This window comes from Micromesistius poutassou (genome assembly GCF_964030765.1).
Source record: "Micromesistius poutassou genome assembly, chromosome: 2".
Lineage (NCBI taxonomy): Eukaryota > Metazoa > Chordata > Actinopteri > Gadiformes > Gadidae > Micromesistius > Micromesistius poutassou.
In genome coordinates, this window is record NC_140272.1 from 13,585,642 (window position 1) to 13,605,797 (window position 20,156).

Consider the following 20,156-nt stretch of genomic DNA (forward strand, 5'->3'; position numbering starts at 1 on the left):
TTGCCCATTTCCTTCCATGATCTTGTGGTGCTTGGGGGCAGGATTGTAGGAAGGCTGATCCCAGCCAAAAGCGCTGGCTTCGATACCACTATGGTCTCCTCCATCAGTAGGCATCCATGAGCTGTGATATCTTATCCCCTACCTGATACTTAAGGACCTCTCAGGAATTCCCAGTCAGAAGTCACTTTTGATTAAAACTATCTGCCAAATGCCTCAATGTAAAAAAAAAAAAAAAAAAAGTACTCTGACCCTTGACTCTCTTGCTCTCCTCCCCCTGCCCTGGTCGGCGTGGCTGTGCAGACTCTGGGGGCTCTGCCATGTCCTGGTTGTTGGCAGTGTGGATAAGCCTGGGCTTCCTACTGGCGTGCCAGGCCACGCTCTACCAGACCATCCAGCAGCACCATGTGGCCCGTCCCGGCCGCACCGACATCCTCACGCTCGGTAAGTCCCGCCTGCTCCTGGCTCTCAGACGTGATATCGGGAAAACTGGAACCCGGCGGTGGTTCATTAGCGCTGTCGTGCGGCCATCGGTGCCATGGCGTAATGATTACCTGTGTACAGGAGGCCATCGATGAGGAATCACACCGGATGTCAATAAGCTTCATAGCTGTATTTTTAGCTGAGAGTTACTGTCAGGGAGATTGCAAGAACGCAAGGCTCCACTGCCTTGTGCTAGTTCAAGGAAATGGAAATAGGAGCGGGTTGACAGGTGTTTCGGACCAGACAATAGACCTGGCCTACTAGCCCATTTAGATGGAGATTCTCAATACGCACTGTCTTCTAAACATCGCAGCGAGGATATCTTGTGTTTCTTTGGAGAACCGTTCTTGACTGCAGCAAGCGCAAGCTTCCTGGCTGCTAAGTGTAGGAAAAAAAAGGTGCTGGTATCCAAGGTGGCTTTGATCAACCAAAGCTTAGATAGAAATGACAATTACGTTCTGCCTTTGCTCGACATAAGCATTTGGCAATTATGCCTGATGCTTTCTTCACCACAGTGGCACATGAAGGGGATAGGGAGCATTGAGCTGGGTCTGACTCGCTGATTATGTAACGTGTTTTCTCCATAACGCTTGTGGCAGCGTGTGCGCAAAATGTCGACGAAAAAGGGGGGAGGTTATTTTGAACCCAAGCAAAGGCTTACTTTAAGCTTTGAACAATAACTGCAACCCTGCTGACGATATAACCCCTCCTACCGCCCCAAAAAATAATTATAAATCTCCCACAGTGTGGTGCGGTCTGAAAGCTGAGTGACGGCTAAACATCGACATTATCTCCTGCTTGCTCGGGCCCATGTAGCATCTCGGAGCCAGGAGCCAGTAATTGAAGTGGAGTAGGATATGGGGGTGGGGGTGGGGGGGGAATCACAGCTGATGTCTAATGACGCACCATTCTAAGAAAGGCATATAAGAAGACAGGCTTTTAAGAAGTTATTTTAGCTGTGGTTATTTTAGCTGTGGAACAGGGGGCATGTTCAAATCAAAGCTTGTTATTTTGCTGCTTTATATTAAAGGCCAACCAATAGATGGCCCTGTCAGTAAAACAAGAGAGTTCAGTATGTCTAACTGAGCTCTGAATCCATTTGCTAGGTGTTGTTTGCGTGTAAAGGGCCATGGGATGGGTGGCGGGGTTGCTTAAGGTATACGAGTGGAGAGAGGCACCAGTAAGTGGCTTTTTGTATTATGCATGAATCCCAAAGGAGTAGGGAAGCAAAGCGCCTCCCAATGGCTTTGGCCAAGTGGATTAAGCCAGGTCATGGCTCTCAGGGACACGCACACACAAAAACACATATCGCGCTCACATATTCAACCCACCATATTTACACACAGGGGTTAAAGTGGGCCGTAACGCACCTGAACTGTGTTCCGGCACCTCAGATAAATTAATAATTCTTTATTTTTTTACCGTACCTTTCAGTCAAGATGAGTAGCAGAGTAGCTGTTCATAGAATCAAAAGGCAAACCCATGTGTCTAGTTTGCTTAGAAACGATATCAGTCATAAAATATTTCAACTTAAGTCGCCACTACAACTACTACAACTGCACTGAATATAATTTTGCACTTAATGTTGGGCCACTGTTTTTCAGTTTTGTGCCATCATTGAATGGTGATGTATGTAAGCCCTTTGCAATGAAAAAAATACAAATCACTCATGTGGCTGGTGTTGTTACTTTTAAAACAAACTTGTATTTGTCGTTTAACAAGAGTATAGACATGTTAAAAATGCATTTCAGCACGGAAAATATGAAATTAATGCATGGTTCAATTAACATACATATGAATCTGAAAGAATTTTTAGGTAGTTGCCATCCCCAAAATGCACCAGAATACAGGAAATCACATCTACCAAATTCAAAATACCCTCCCTCCCAAGACCCCCCGTCCAATTAGAATACGAAAAATAATACTCAATATGTTGTTACATGGCGAGTCGTTTTGCTTTGTTGCGCCGACACAAAATTTAAGTTCCCCCACCTGCCAAATCCCACTTAAACCACTGTTTACACACACACACACACACACACACACACACACACACACACAAACAAACAAACACAAACAAACAAACACATACATACCCACACACACACAAACACACGCAAAAAGCATTCACTCCCTCATGCACATGCAAACTTGCAACACTTTTTCAACCAGCCATAATCGTGTGGTATTTTCATTGGTCCAGTGGGATTTGTGGACCTGCGTACCTTGCAGAGAGAAAGAGAGAGAGAGAGAGAGAGAGAGAGACAGAGAGAGAGAGAGAGAGAGAGAGAGAGAGAGAGAGAGAGAGAGAGAGAGAGAGAGAGAGATGAATAGAGAGACAAAGACAAATAGAAAGAGAAAGTGAGAATGAGAGACAGAAAAAGAGCAATAGCAAGAAAGAGAGAGAGAATTTTTATTTTATTGTTCACCTGCTTTGGCAATGCAAATGTATATTTTTCATGCCAATAAAGCTTTTCTGAATTTAACTGAATTGAATTGACAGGGAGCCAGATAGAGTAAAAGAGAGAGAGACCGAGACGGAGAGAGAGAGAAAGTGCTGCAAGATTGAACCACGCATAAACTATGAATATAATCTGTGCTTTATTAGACCATTCTGAGACACTAATTTAATTGAAGTTATTACCGTAAGTAATGGCAAGCTCCAGCAACCTGAACAGGGTGAGAGCGCTGTAACGACTTATCAAAGGCTCATTTTATGCAGCCTGCTTCACACGGAGAGTTTCATCACATCCACAATTGCTATCTTTACTGTTCCCATATTGCCAGATAAAATCTGTCACTGAGTTATTTTACCACCAATACTCCTACAAAAACTTTTATAATCAGTATCAATTGGATGGATGACGTCAATAATGGGTGTTGGCAACCTAATGCATTGATCATCTCAGGATATGTTTAATGTTAATCAATACTCTAACTGGCTAGGCTCCTGGCCTAGAACTACCAGTGCAGAAGCCCACTAAATATTTTACTGTATGTCACCCTTATCTTTTCATGTCATGGGACTTCAGTCTTGCTCAGCTGTGGATCATCATCATGCAAACTCACCAGAACTGCTCCGTCAGAAGTGAAATGCTATGATGAATATTTGAATTAGAATTGATTTTATAATTTGAGACAGTCTCTCGTTTCACTCAGGCCAGAACCTCTGATATAAATAGATGGCTTTGTAGCACAATGTGATAGAGAGGGAGGTAGATAGGGAGAGAAGAGAGGGACAGAGAGACGGAGAGAGACTGTGTGTGTGTGTGTGTGTGTGTGTGTGTGTGTGTGTGTGTGTGTGTGTGTGTGTGTGTGTGCGTGCGTGCGTGCGTGCGTGCGTGCGTGCGTGCGTGCGTGCGTGCGTGCGTGCGTGTGTGCGTGCGTGCATGCATGTGTGCGTGCAAGCATGTGTGTGTGTGTTGAAATAGAGAGAGTGTGATTCTGTCTGAGAGAGGGACTGTATGTGTGAGAGAGAAAAAGAGAAAGAGATAGATGTCTCACACCGATAATTCCATTGGCTGCTTTGTTTGGCTGCTCGCAGAAATCTAATATCATTTAATGGTTCTGTGATTATGAAGGAAGATTTTGAACAGGGGCGAAGTGTGGTACATTTGAAGTGTCACGTTGTATTAGTCGATGGAACGCAGAAAAGTGTGAATTACTGCACTACCCCTGCTGCATTATTGTATGCTGGAGCTGCCGCATACACAACCGAAAGACAGTAACCTTATGGATACATCTTGATTTTGACTTTCTACCCACGCAAGAAGCTGAAGGACCAGAAAAGGCGTATTGCTCTCCATTATCTATCTGTATTGCATCCTCCTCCCACCGTATCCTGCATGTTCCAGCGCTATACGTCTCGGTGTACTTCTGTATCCTGCATGATTCGCTTTTACATCATTCTCGTGTGAATGACATCTTCCTTTTCGGGGGTAAATAAATAAACAAACCAAAAAATGACACGATAAGAAAACCTTGGCGGAAAGAGCAAAAACAAACCTCAAAATGCAAGGCAGTGCCTTGAAGTAAAACCTTGAGCACATTGGCTCGCCGCCAGCCTTGCTGTCTGAGAAAGTGAACAATTCAGAGGCTCAGAACAGCATCCTGTTCACAGAGGTGGGTGGAGAAAGGTGGTGGTGGTGAAGTCAAAGAGGGGGGGGGGGGGGGGGGCGGGGGGCGGATGTCTGAGCATTGGGAAGGCGAGGTCGTGTTGAGAGAGGTGCGGCTCCAATCCTCGAGCCTGTTCCTGAATCCAACAAGGTTTGTAAAAAAAGCAAAGGAATGAGAAATAAGGCATAGGTTGCTAGCGTTTGGCTGCTACGGCAAGCAGACACTGGGGAAAACCGAAGCATAGACAAATGCGTTTACATGTTTATACATTCAGTTATTTCTTTAAACGTTAAGAAACCAAGCTGGACAAAGCCAAGGCTCTCTCTGTCCCTCTCTCTCTCTCTCTCTCTCTCTCTCTCTCTCTCTCTCTCTCTCTCTCTCTGTCCCTCTCTCTCTCTCTCTCTCTCTCTCTCTCTCTCTCTCTCTCTCTCTCTCTCTCTCTCTCTCTCTCTCTCTCTCTCTCTCTCTCAGTTTTCATGATCTCCGGACAATGTCCAGTGACTCAGGTCTGGACATTGTCCTGGAGTTGCCCTTTCACACAGCCCACAACAGGAGATTGTCCACGGCAGGCGCATTCTCACTTCCTGGAAATGCTCTGTTTGGTTCAGGCAAAGGGAGGCACCTGTGTGTGCAGGAGGCAGGACATGACGCTGATATCACAGTGTTTTGTTCACAGCACAACCAAGATGGTGGATGTGGCTATGACTCAACCGTAATGAAGTCTTTGCATTGATATCAATACAACATGTCATATTCTTCTGGCTCGGCGGTAGTTGCATGAACGTCATCAATGCGTCAATTCTTCTTATCCTTCTGCATTTACCACCACTTCCTATGCCGGAGAAGGTAGAACAGGATCTAGGTGCTGTGTTTTCTCCAAGCAATGACCTGCTCTGTTCCCACATGGCTCAATCGAACATTACACAGACGTTGTACTCGGGAACTGGCAGGGGAAACTCAGTTTAATGTCAGCTCCAAATGATTCAGACATTTGCGTTCTTACACACAACTCCTCGGGGTAATGTCTAGATAAGTTCAGAGTTGAAGCGCAAGTGTGAATGGGGGTTCTATCTCTCTCTCTCTCTCTCTCTCTCTCTCTCTCTCTCTCTCTCTCTCTCTCTCTCTCTCCCAATCACTCCTCTCTCCCCCTCTCTCTCTCTCGCCCCATCTCACATCCCTGACTACAGCTCGTGCTACACAAGATTGATGGCGGCCTGATTCTGGGCAGCCAATTCTAGTCTCTCAAGAAATAATCCACTACATTGACAGATGAGTTGGATTTGACGCGGCACACAGGAGCGTCCGGCTCGGCTCTGCTCGACTCCCCCCCCCCGCCCCCCCCGCACACACACACACACACACACACACACACACCTCTTTCTCTCCTCTCACCTGTCCACACAGTTGGCTGAAGCTTGATGGCCAGAGAGTACCACTTCAGTAAGAACCAGGTCACTTTAGATTGCAAAAGTGTGTGTGTGTGTGTGTGTGTGTAGGGTGGGGGGGGGGGGGGGGGGGGTAATCAGCCTCCATTAAAAAGGTAAATTATTAAGTTGTGGTAGTGATGTGTGGGAGTTGAGGCTGTTGTTGCGTTGTTTACCACTTGTACCACTTTCTTAAAATGCGGTGTGCTCATCTTCTCTGTTTCCCCTTGATGTGACGTGATATGCAGAGATGTTGTTTTATTTTTGTACTCAGCACTCACCATTTGATTACATATGTCGTAGGGTACTGTGGTCAACTACTGTTGCAAACACGAGTCACGTCCTGACATCGTCCATACAGCTGTCCTGCGACCATTTTTTAAAGTGTTTGTTGGACGTTTATTTTACAACATATGTACAATACATACATTCATTCATTTTCACAATATCTACTAATTCTTATTCAACAAACTGCCAAATTGAAATTAAGTAGGATTAATTAAGTAGAATCAAATTAAGTAGAAATTTTGGGTATCTATACTTTACTGGAGTAATTATTTTTCAGCTGACTTTTTACTTCTACTCCTTACATTTTCATGCAATTATCTGTACTTTCTACTCTACTTTCTACTACTTCATTCCGGTGTCGTGCCAATGTAGTTACCCCCGATAAGAATTGTTTCCCCGGCCGCGGGAGCACGCATGCATCCAGTGCAGGCGGAAGTACACACTGCGCTTCGAATTCACCCGTAGGCTATTTTATTTATTTTTTGCAACTGTAATCCACATTTCAGTTGCAAAATCTGAGGATGTCATTCCAAAGTATTCAGAATAAATAACAATAATAACATTGATCATGGAAGGCCTAATAATATAGGCCTATCGCAATTATAGAGCCTTTATATCCTGCACATATAAATATGAAAAATAGCCAAAATATGTATCCCTTCTCTATAATACACACTGAATGAAGAATAAACATGTTTCTTCTTTCTTAGCCAAAGTTATAGGGGGGTCACATATTTTGTCAGACTGTACTTTCGACCTGCCAAAATATGTATTCCTTTTTCATTGTACTAAAATGCATTCATTTTCAATGGCCATTAATGCGGCTGAAACAGGTGCATTCCAAATTTTTCAACATTAACATTTTAATAGAACATTATAATCATTATGGCCTTTAGAAAAAAATAACAATTTGTGGGGAGGTGGGGTAGTGCACTATAGGCCCCTGGCCTAACCTTTTGTCCTTTTTCCCCCTTACATTACTTTTATATACTTTAAGTAGTTTTGAGTACTTTTACACTTTTACTTAAGTAAAAAACTTGAGTTGATACTTCAACTTCTACAGAAGTATTTTTAAACCCTAGTATCTATACTTCTACCTGAGTAATGAATGTGAATACTTTTGACACCTGTTTAAAATGGAGCCAAAATATTCCTTGCTATGTTTAAAATAGTTGCTGTGAGCACACCTACGCTATAGCGTAGTGCCTCACCACAATACAGGTCCAAAAAAATGTGTGTATTAAAGTTCCTAACGGCATAAATCGCTCGCAATGTGAGATAAAAGCACTAATAATATACCTTTTTTAAATCTTCAGTGCCTCAGTTTTCCCCCTGCACACTCTGTGTCTATTGCAGTGCTATTACACCTCTGTGGCCCTTTTAATCTCTAATTGGCAGAGTATAATGCCACTCACTGAGCACACAAAGAGCTACCTATGCAACAGAGCATTATACTCCAAACAATACAAGGGAGACTGGCGTTGATGTCATGATTAGTGACAGACGTAGAGCCGCCTAGGGCGAATGAGGGGAGACAGCACAAACAGGTGTGAGCCACCGCAAAGGTTAATGAGTGACATATCAGAACACACACTGAAGTCTTTTTCTTATTGCTGTGTAGTCGTGGAGTAATGAGCGACTGCAGATGGGTGGTGACTCTTTTAATGATTGTATTGTTTAGCGAGTGAAAGACTGGAGTTCTCCTGAAGCAGAACGTTTAATATTACGTCTTTTTATTTTTTGTCGAGATGATCGAGGCGGTGGCCTCAAATCGGATGATTTAATCTGATGGAATGTCATCACCGTCCAATCGATAATCGGTGGGGACTGAGGTGTTAAATTTAAAATACTTGATGTTTTTTTTTACACGAGCGCTGGCTGTTCAAGTGCTCCTGAATAATGTGTTGTGGGGCTCCATTCAATTTTCAAATTGTGTTTATCTTCATATGCAATGTTCAGCGGCTCTGGAATGGATCGGTCCCGGATAGGACGCTGCTTGACTGCACCCCGACGCTGGTAGCGACGTACCTTATCGTCTATAAATGAGCTCTTGAGGCATGTGCATTTAAACACGTAGAGCATTGAGTTTATGCCCCTGGGACGGCTTCTTCAGACGATGGATATTTCTTAGAGGGAATTAAATCGCTGGCAAATAGCACCGTTTGTTTTAAAAAAAAACCTCTCTCTCTATTTGGAACCCTATTAATAAGGCCCCTGACAGCTAGAATCAAGGTGTGGGGACATAAGCCTTTGGTTCCCCAACAGTCTTAAACTAAATCCTAGTAGCTTGTGTTGTTTGAATTGTGAAATGAAAACGATTTGGTTCTGACAGAAGAGCCTTCCACCCTAGCTTCTGTGTTTTTGCGTATTAATTCCAAGTGGGCCATTAAACCATGGGGGTCATTAGCACATGTCATTTTACGGGGAAAAAGCCCATTCTCGGGCCTGAGCCGATTCCTGCTAATTAGTTTGAAATGGAAATCTCACATAAGGTTGACAATGAGCAAAGAACCAACATGGAAACACATGGAAACACACTGATTTAATAGATCCTTTGATACACTACTTTCTGCATATAGCATCTCAAACTCCAGCATATTGCTAAAATAAAAACAAGCCCTATAGATTGCTTGCAATGCTCCAGATTGTACGATATTGTTCTCTGTGGCAAATGGAAGGAACCCCCAATTTTAAAACCTGGTAGCCAGTAACTGCCCGGCTACTCTGATGCCGTGCCTCATTGCTTGGCCCTCTTAACTCCCTCTCCCTTCCCCCTTCTACACCCATCCCCACCCACCCTCACCCATCCCCACCCAGCCAGCCCGCCTGCCCTTCACTCCTTCATCTCCTTGTCTCTGTTGGGCCCCTCAGACGATTTGTCATGGATCAAATGAGACAATTTGTCATGGATTAGTGCACTTAAATGTCTGTGTGATAGTGGAAGCAGTCACTGGAAAAGCTCAGGAATCCTATTACACTGCCTTTTTTTATGGCCGGGGGTAGATGGAGGTTGAATTGGCACTTTATATGGACTGCCCTACGTCCCTTTTACTCCCTGCACAACATATAATCAGTGATTCACTCCAAGGTGGACTTCAACTGATGTGTAACTAACATACCTTAGCATTTTCCTCTGATATAGTATGTTTTAATAGATTATCTTTTCCCTTTTTAGCAGATTTCTTTTTGTGATTCTTTGTCTTCAGTTAACCACGTCCCCAGCTCCCCCTGCTCCGGGCTCCGGCCCTTCTTTAGCTTTACAGGCTAACTAAGGCAGAGGTAGAGTACTTAATTCACTGGGATTGCTTTGTATATGACACACACCGATGCATTTGCATTTGTGCCCTCACCTCTCTTCTGTAGTGAACTACTCCCCAAAGAAAAAAAACACTATTGGCCACAGTTTGATTTCTTTGGAGATAGATTGTGTTAACCACATGGTTCTCTGGTTCTAATGGTAGGAACAGGAGAAGAAGCCTTGCTTTCGGGGCTGGTAGTCCTCTAGAGACGTCTCTCTCTGTCCCGGATTGAATCGACTGCATTGTAGACTTGCGCTTTGAGGATGCTTTTGAATTAGCATTTGTTCGTCATTTTCTTTATTCGATTTTACAAGGCCTTTTTATTACATACAGGGACATATTGCTATACGTCCCTGTATGTTTATTTTACTTAATTTGTACCACTTTCAGGAAAACATAAGGAACAGGGTGTTATTAACCCAATGCATTACTATTATTCATATTTTTTTCCGTCTACCAATTTACCCCAGCACGTTCTATCGATCCACACAGTCGTACACCACACATTTACTGCGGCGGCACAAGCCACATTTCAGCGGCAAACACGTTAAAGAGTTTTTTTTCCCAGTGCCCCTTTGTCAACCGACAGCAGATTACGTCCCGCGCCTTATCTCTCTCTCTCTGAAGTCACATAATTGTATCAGGCAGGAATCGCAGACACCATTCATCCTAGATCTTTCATACGTGTCTAATACCTAGCAGGAAGGAAATAACACAACAAACAGAACGCTCACACCGAGGAAACATCTCTCCACGTTACCGAGTATCTTAAGACACATAATATGAAGTACTGTCTGAAATTGTATTGCACATTATGTACAATTTTCTACTTGTGTCTGACAGTTACTATTTTTGTGTTATCCCTATCGATGTGTGCAACATGCATGGTAGGACTAAAGATGCTGGATACTGTAACATTATCATGTTTATTTATTCACACCGTGCACTTCTCTTCCATCACCTCCACACCCCTCAAGCCCTTTTCTGAGCAGTCTGCTGAACCGAAATAGCTTGCTTATGTTAATGGTGAAAAGAGACACTGAGACAGGTAATTGTAATTCAGCGGAGGCACTTTGCACCATCATTTAGAACCACTGCAGGGGACGAATGTTTCTTATGGGATGGTTTGTTTGGGACGACTTCTACCACCCCGCACTTCGGGAGATCGTTCACCCCGGAGAACTGGAAGACGAGATCGACTTAAGGCACCGCACGGAATCGGCAGAGGAATATGTTTGTTTGTACACAGTATGCCATTATGTATTCACACGTTCATTTATGATGTACACTAATTCAGAGGGGAAGGTAGTAGTAAGTGGGCCTGAAATAATAACAGAAAGGGTTTCTCTCCCGCAGGTCGTTGCTAGGTTTTGGGGACATTCGGGGCTTAACCCGGACCTCTGTCGTGGGGTCCCTCGGGATCCAGTCCCGTCCTTTCTTTTTGATAAACAAACTCCATCTCCATGTTTTTTTATGCCCTCTGGTACCTTATTTATATTCAAAGTACATGTCTTAATCACTGAAAATTTGAAATGTGTATCTCAAAAACGAATGTTTTTTTCACATTAATTATGAATTGTCCTGTTACAAATATTAGTGGTTGTTAGTATAAATGGTGAATGGACTGCATTTATATAGCACATTTATCCAAAGCACTTTGCCAATATTGCCTGACATTCACCCATTCATTCACACATTCATACACCGACGGCAGAGTCAACCATGCAAGGCGACAGCTCATCGGGAGCATTGAGGATGAGGTGTCTTGCTCAAGGACACATCGACAATCAGCTAGGAGGAGCCGGGGATCAAACAATCTTGCAGTTACCAGCAAACCTGTTCTAACTCCTGATCTACGATTAGCTTAGATTAGTATTAAGTAGAAGCGGAATACATAATAACTGCTATCATTAAACATTTATTGACATGCTACAGTGCCAGACTTGAGATAAACAGTTAAATGTGCTTATTTTAACATTAGTTTATTGGAATATAACATGTCCTTTCAAACACGCACACAGACAATTTTCAGATATGGTTCATGCACTGTAGTGCAATGACTCTCTCTCTCTCTCTCTCTCTCTCTCTCGCTCTCGCTCTCTCTCTCTCTCTGAAGAGAGAGAGTTGTCTGAAGTTTGAAGATCTGCTGCTTGAATGACACACAGGGGATCTAAATCATACCTGGGTAACCATATTTTTTTTTTTATGGCTGATTGGAAGATGAATAGATTTGCTCTTTCTGTATTATTATTGTTTTGGTGAAAACAAAAATAATACAAGACCATTTTTTTATGGCTATTCATAAAACATTCAGGGCTGTAGTCTCTGACGCCCACGTCCAACGACACCGCTGCTTTCTGGTATGGAATGAATGTAACTAGCTATTCCATCCTTTTCTAAAGAGTGCTTTAATGTAATAATATTTTTCTAGGTTCTTGTCTATTCTTGACAGGCTGTAAAATGCACAAACGGAAGTGGAATAATTTGTGCCCCGGGTCTGAATAAATCTATTTCGTGGTCATGGACTTTCCAGCAACTACGGTAAATGTTTATTAAACAGGTATCTCTGTTGTATTGTCTCTGTCGCCAATTTTACTTTTTACCTTCTTTTTTTTTCAACGTGCGGAAATTTAATATGTGTCCAAGGTGACAGCTTTTCATTTATTTATTTTTCATAAAATGATATTCTGTTTACCCAAAGGTGAGGTGACAAGCAGCATAAACACACAATATTATTTGGGAATTATGGAAGCAGAAATTATATTTCCTTGCTGTATCCCCGACCTGTCAGGCGAATGATTGAAACACCATCCACATTTTGTTGGGTGGTGTGCGGAGCTGCCTTGTCAGCACTACGCCAGGGTGCATTTGTTTCGTCAGATTTTCCATGACTGTACCCGGGTGTCCGCCCGCCCAGCGACAGCCCCACATCCACTCATCCCCCTGACAGCTGGAAGGCCTAATGTACGGCAATCGGAGGTCCCGCTGTCATCTGCCTTCACCCCAAGACGCTCATAATAGGAAGAACGGGGAGATCGACACGGCTAAAACACAAAATAGCAGATTACATTTGCGATTGTGTCTGTCCGCCACAAGGACACGATGCACCGGGTGAAACACATTCGGTGTCCCGTATTTAAAATGCCAGTCGCTAATACGACACATGGCAATAAATGGGGACATACACTTTTCCTTTTTTTGGGGGGTGAGATGTTGGAGAATAATTAGTGTCCGTCGGCCACTGCAATGCATCATCGTTTGCAGGCGGATGCCCAGCGGACCGAGCTCCATTGTTACGCGGCCAGGTACCTCTCGGGCTCGGGGCAAGCGGCTGATGGGGAATGGCTCAGAGAGGGAGAGAGACAGTGAAGGACGAGCCGGCAGCGGCTTGCGTCTGACTCTGTAGCCTAATGACCCACAGGAGCATCTCACTCTCACTCGTCCTCCATCTCTCTCTCTCTCTCTCGTTCTGGCCTGCTCTCTTTCTCACACTCGCTTCCTCTCTCTCTCTCTCTCTCTCTCTCTCTCTCTCTCTCTCTCTCTCTCTCTCTCTCTCTCTCTCTCTCTCTCTCTCTCTCTCTCTCTCTCTCTCTCTCTCTCGCTCTCTTTCCTTCTGTCTCTTTCTTTCTCCTACTCATGATATCTGTTCTATTAGAGACACACGCCTCCGTTTTTTCTGATGTTTTTTAACTCGACCGGTCTAGGAGCTTCTGCTCTTTTCTGTCTCGCACACAGCTGGGGGTCTTTTTGTGTCTGGAACACACAATCAACTCCAATTTCCTCAGTAATTGAGCAAAGCGGGAAATAATAAGGCAGCACCACACTAAACAGGAACACATGCACCAGGTTAGAGGTGTTCCAATCCCCTCTCCCCACACCACGGTGATCAGCACTGAACAGTGTGTGCAACTGCTATTTATTCATCAGGCAGGAGGCTCTATCAACCACAGTGCATTATTTGTGAGGATTAGGTGGCAAGAATGCACTAGCTGCAAACAACATCACGCTTTTCTCCCACACCGGCAGCAATGAAAAATGCCGCAAAAAAAGGCATCCATTAAAAAGATAAAAGAGAATTTCTCTGCCTCAGCAGACATACCTGAATTTTTGTTAAATCCTATCTTTGGATCATAAAATATACTTTTTGACCTTGTTCATTTTCTAAAAGTCCTCACACCTGTGAAATTAGGTGTGAGGCATGCGTGCCGCATAGAGTTTACAGGCGAGGAACAGTGCCGACACACGCCTCCGTCTTTTGTATCATCCTCCCGTCCCCTCAGGGATCCAACTCAAGGACTGTTATGAAGGATAAACAAACAAAAGCATCCATACAGACATGATCTGTAGTGATGTCATGTATGACCTCTTATAGTCATGGGTTGTATCACACATATGAAGATTGAAATCCTACCTGGCCTTTCATTCATTTTGAATTCAAACGTCTAATGTAAAACGCCATATTTGCTAATTGGTCTAAATTCTGTGCATTTTTCACATTCTTGCTAGTTATATGGAATCCTCTTTCTGACTCACCAAGTCTGACTATCATGGTCGAAGGATCTGTGATCTTTATGCAAAAATGATTAAAGCATGCCTGTTGGTATTTCTATACGTTTTTCTTGCAGACATCTTGGGCCCTCCATAAATAAAGGCTATCAATGTAAAGAAATTCTTTCACCATACCGAGGTGCGTAAACGACAAAGCGATATATCCGATGTAACGAGAAGTACAGTACCAGGCCAGCCTCAACCATTACACCCCTCCGCTTCCTTTCCTCTCATTTCATAGATGAATACATTTCCCTCAGCAAACCTATGCTCGACCAACTTCCCTCTTCAGGTGGCAAATTGAGGGAAATCCGCAAACTCGATTTCCACATACACATAATAAGGGGTATTTTGCAAATATCTTATCACCTCTGTCTTGCCTGGCTATCAGCGTAGGGGTGTGGGTGCCTGTGTGTGTGTGGGTGCTTGCGTGTGTGTGTGCCTGTGTGTGCAGAGACCTCTACCTTTATAATTCCACGCTACATTCACTCTGTCACGGCCCCTAGAACGTAGGCGCTCGCTCCACCAGCCCGGCTCTGTTATCCCCAAATACCTTCTAATCACCAGCCCACAGTAGCCACTAGCGTGCTTCTAGCATGCTACAAGCGTGCTATTGTTCCACCCTGCTTGCTCTAGAGAGAGCCATGGGTCTGGTCTTTAGGGATGACATTAACCCCAGACCCAGGCCCTGGACAGCCACACAGTGCCTCACTGATGCCGGTTATCTGATGCCTTCACTGGGGCAGACCTGGGTTGCCTCCAGAGCAGCAGTAATTACAACGCTAATTGATTCACATTAGAGGCCGGAGAGGCATGGCAAATCTCTTTCGGTTTTATGGTTGTTGCATGGCAAATCTCTTTCGGTTTTATGGTTGTTGTGGTTGTTGTGTCGCAACCCGACCCCAGCCCAAAGGGCCTCTGGCTGTTCTGCTCTGACTGCTGTAATGGGATTGGTAGGAACGCAAGGTGTGAGTGTGTGAATGTGTATCTGCGTGTATGTGAGTGATTGGGGGGGTTGGAAGGGGGTGGAGCCAAGGAGGAATCGGGAGGACTCAGGTCTCATTAGAGGGCCAGTGGACCCCATATTTCTGTTTCTGACAGGTTGCTATGTGCCCTGACACCCGGCACCACAATTTGTAGAGGCCAGTGTGTGTGTGTGTGTGTGTGTGTGTGTGTGTGTGTGTGTGTGTGTGTGCGTGTGTGGTGGGGGTTGGGGGGGATTGATATGTGTGGGGGAGTGGGTAGGTGGGTAGAAGTGTGGATATGTGCGTGTAACCAGATGAATCCATTCAGGGGCATAGGGACTGTCACAATGTTTGATTTGAGACTGATCATGAGGGAGGGGAGTTGGGAAAGCTGCTAGGTGGAGGGAGAGAGAGAGAGAGAGAGTGTGTGTGTGTGTGTGTGTGTGTGTGTGTGTGTGTGTGTGTGTGTGTGTGTGTGTGTGTGTGTGTGTGTGTGTGTGTGTGTGTGTGTTTGTGTGTGAATGAAACAATATTGCACCTGGGGCTGACAAGTCATGGTAAAATAAGCTCCATTTCTACTCAAGCAGACACTGAGGTGTCACACTGTTGTGGCCTTGTCGTCTGCTGCCACGGCCACTCCAAAAGTTAGTCAGATAAGTCTCCAGAGGTCACCAAATACAGGAAGAAATCACTTGATCCAATTACTTTTATTAAAGTCCTGAAACTCGAAGAGCGCACGCTTCTGTCAAAGGCAATTATTTGGGAGAAAAAAAAAGGTCTTGTTACAAGAGCCCGGCCCACATGCTGATTCACTCAGTCACCTGTGTTCTGTGTAGACCGCATGTAGAGATCAACTGGAGGACAAACACACACACACACACACACACACACACACACACACACACACACACACACACACACACACACACTAACAGCTTGTACAGTACACCCCGCGATGGGAGCTTCAGTGACATCCTCATGGTAGAGCGCCAAAGCCAAAGCCTGGTATTAGCTTGAGTACCTCTCCAGCGCTGGATCGATGAGGAGACATTTACACAGGCCGCGGTCGCTCCATCACATCCACCCTGCTCTTCTCTCCTGCTGCAATTGCTGTCTCTCACTTTCTTATGCTCTCTTTCTTTCTCTTGTTCTGTCTGTCTCTCTTTCACCTTCTTTCTTCCTCTCTCGTTCTGTCTCTCTTTCACCTTCTTTCTTCCTCTCGCTCGTTCTGTCTGTCTCTCATACACCTTTCATTCTGTCTATCTTTCTGTCTCTCTTCCGATTCACTCTTCTTCTCCAACCATTCCTCCAAGACGTGTTGTATTAACAAGGGGTTGGGGGGGGGGGGGGGGGGGGCGCGGATATTGGAAGGGGAGTACAAGCCCCTGTAAGGTCTTATGGGCTCCCCTGAACACAGCATTCAGGCCCCGAGCTAAATTGCTACGTGAGAGATCTCATGAGGCCAACTTTTCCCGTCTTGCCTTTCTTTCCCAGGGCAAAATGTGTAACACAGGGGCCCGAAAATAATAATCTATCTAATCTATCTCTCGCCTTACGGAGGAATCCTCATCCTGTACAGATGAGGAATAAATATGGAATTGTTTTAAGAAACTGTAGGAAAATTGCATTTCTGTCCTGGTGTGCGTATGCATGTGTGTGTATGTGCGTGTGTGTTATTAACTTATTGTACTCCAGGGGAGTACAACAAGCCTTGGCCTTGTCTTGAGAACAACATAAATTATTGTTAAAACATCTGCTATGTCTAAATGCCTGCCTTGTCTCACAAGACGAGAGATACGGAGCAAAACATTTATTTGCATTCGATTCACTACGTTTTGTCTTTGTTACAATGAAATTGCCTTCTTTTTGCTCAAGCAATGTAAATTCACGGTTTCCATGCAGAGTAAAGCCCTTTGAACCTTGAGAGAGAGCGAGAGAGAGAGGAAGAGAGAGGTAGAGAGAGAGAGAGAGAGAGAGAGAGAGAGAGAGAGAGAGGTAGAGATAGGTAGGGAGAGAGAGAGGTAGCGATAGGTAAAGAGAGAGAGGTAGAGATAGGTAAAGAGAGAGAGAGAGCGGTAGAGAGAGAGCGGTAGAGAGAGGTAGAGAGAGAGAGAGAGAGAGAGAGAGAGAGTGGTAGAGAGAGGTAGAGAGAGAGTGGACTCCATCAGAAGGCCCAGAGTGTGGCTAACTAAGTGTGTGTTATTGGGGTGGCTGTCCTCCCACTGTGCCTGTAGGTAAATACCTCTTCATTCCTTTTCATAAAGCGATCTCCCGTTTTCTGCTGCTGGTGAGGATCCTGAAGGCTGAGGAGACAACTATCTGCTGTCGGGCAGATTGCTGCTCATAGCAACGTGTGTGTGGTGTGTAGCATGGGTGTGCTTGTGTGTGGCGTGTCTGTTACGTCTGCCCTTCTGTTTACCACTTAGGGGGTGTACTGATGGTTTTATTGCAGTTTTCAATGGGGACTGATTGTTTGTGATGTGGTGTACATTCTGAACGCCTATGAGATGGACCAAGTTGGACAGTTTTTGCGGAAGCTACGGCACCTATAGAAGCATTCGGCTCGAACTGACCTAACTTGTTCGAGGTAGAAGCGAGTCTGCTTTTTTTAAACAAATGTTCACTTTGTTTACACCTTTTTTTTTTTAGCAATTAACTACTCCCTTTGCACATGCTCACTGGCTTTGTAAAAAGTTCTTTCAGTATGAAGGGGAGAGGATGACGAATTACTTCTGATGCCGCTGATATGGACCAACATGCAAAAGAATGGGGTTGTGTTTGGAAATATTACCATTATGTATTATTATTATTATGTAAAGTATAGTACTAGTAGTTGTAGTACTAGTAACGTTATTATTATCATATTGTGAGTTACTGTTATTATTCTTACTATAATAAGAATAAGAATATAATGTACACATAATAAAGCAAAAGAAAACAATGTCTTTTTGTGTGATGATGAATGAAACATTTTCACATTTACATGACCGTTTTGTAGCACAGTGATACTTTTAGTGGTTGCATTCAGCCCTGATCTTGTCATTCTTCCAATCCACTATAAGGTGAGATGTGAGCCTTTCCCTCTCACCTCACTCCTCTCTGGTCTCAGATCACACATCTCACACAAGAGACACCACAGCACTCTCTGGATGGACAGCCTGCAGGGCGGCAGGCTTTTCCGGAAGAAGTAATGATACGTATCGTGTACTTCAGGGGGCGCTATGAAGATCTCAGCCTCTGATCATACCACCCATCCCCCTCCTGTACACTAAGACAACACACACACACACACACACACACACACACACACACACACACACACACACACACACACAGATGGCCTCCACGTAGACACACACACACACACACACACACACACACACACACACACAGATGGCCTCCACGTAGACACACACACACACACACACACACACACACACACACACACACAGATGGCCTCCTCGTAGGCACACATACACATGCACACCTTTAAAACCCTCCTCACAGACTCACACAGACACACACGCACATACTAGCAACATAAAAAGCAGTACGGCAAGAGTTGATCTAGAGAGGGAGAACGTTACAACACAAGATTAGCGGGAGCTTATCAGACTAAGTGTGATAAGTATCCCACTAAGTGCCCTATGGTTTCTCCATTTTGTTCTGTTCATTCCAAAAAACTGCAGAGCCTAAGTGGAGGGATGAATATTTCATCTCTATGGCTGTGGAGGGGGGGGGGGGGGAGGAGGAAGTGCACTCCCTGTGTCGACCCTGATCCCTGTGCATCATCACCACCTCTCTGCTTTGAGGTTTCCTCCCTCCGTCCGTTGTAACTGATTCATCAGGAGGGAGAGATGGTAGCGATAGGGTCGGCTGATACACCGCTAACCCCTTGTGCAACACTACAGCCTGTGTGCACCACACACACACACACACACACACACACACACACTCCACAAACACGTGCATGTTGGTGCATTGGAGAGGGTGGAGGGCGGGGCGAGGAGGGGATTGTGGTGCAGCTGTGGACACCCTCACAGGCACGTGAAAACTCCTCACGCGCTGAACACATGAATACAACCATGTGTGTGTGTGTGTGTGTGTGTGTGTGTGTGTGTGTGCACGTGCACGTGCGTGCGCGTATGCATGTGCTAAGGGGTAGAGAGAGAGAGGATCGGGCACTGCTCAAAACTAATTGCCACATTAGCATCAGAAACGGCCGCGCAGGCCTGGTTCTCTGCGGCGGCGGCGGCTAACTCAAGGAACGTGTGCCCACTGAACCTTTCCTCCTGACACAGAAGGATGATGGAGCGTCTCGCAACGAGCTCCTTTAGCTTCCGATAGCTAGTGAAGAAGTACTCGCCTCCCCCGCCCCCATCACACCACACACACACACACACACACACACACACACACACACACACACACACACACTATGGAAAGCCTCCATCAGTGTTGAACACTGATAATTGCCGCACACTTAGAGAGACATAATGGCAATAAAGGAATGTTGCCAGATTACAAAGATGGTTCATTACAGAGGAGATTGTTTCTGCCAAAGGAACGCATGTGGCAAAGAATATCGCAAAACAACAACCAGCCTGGAAAATGAGTTTGATGGCAAATAAACGGTATAAATGACGTTTTCTCGAGGGCCATCGAAGCACTTACCGAACACATATGGTGTGTGTCCGATTGCATGGTAGTTTGTGTCCTTTATTTCATCTACAAATCTGGGGCACAGAGTCATTCATTAATAAAGCGTGCAGCCACCCGGCTGATTTGGCAGGATCTGGAAACCAAAGCCCTGAGTTTGATCTAATGTAGAAAACATAGTAAGCATCTATTAGTTTGGGCTGTACTGTGTGTGTGTGTGTGTGTGTGTGTGTGTGTGTGTGCGTGAGTGTGTCTGTGTGTGTGTGTGTGTGTGTGTGTGTGTGTTTGTAGGCTGCCGCTGCAAAATCATGTTCTTCATGTTTTGAGTTCCGCTATGAAGAACAAGACTCGCTGACACGACTCAGGGCCCAGATCAC

At 44.8% G+C, this 20,156-nt stretch overlaps 1 protein-coding gene across 1 annotated transcript in view; it reads left to right on the plus strand.

Annotated features, from left to right (window-relative positions):
* Window positions 1–317: 317 nt before the first annotated feature.
* The window catches only part of LOC311338751 (chemokine-like protein TAFA-1), a gene marked incomplete at both ends in the record, with an annotated part of 106,274 nt that continues 86,435 nt past the window's right edge, over window positions 318–20,156 (plus strand). The window contains one exon of the mRNA XM_084464071.1: window positions 318–441. Within this exon, the coding sequence (XP_084320197.1) occupies window positions 318–441 (124 nt within the window). The remainder of the gene's footprint in view (window positions 442–20,156) is intronic.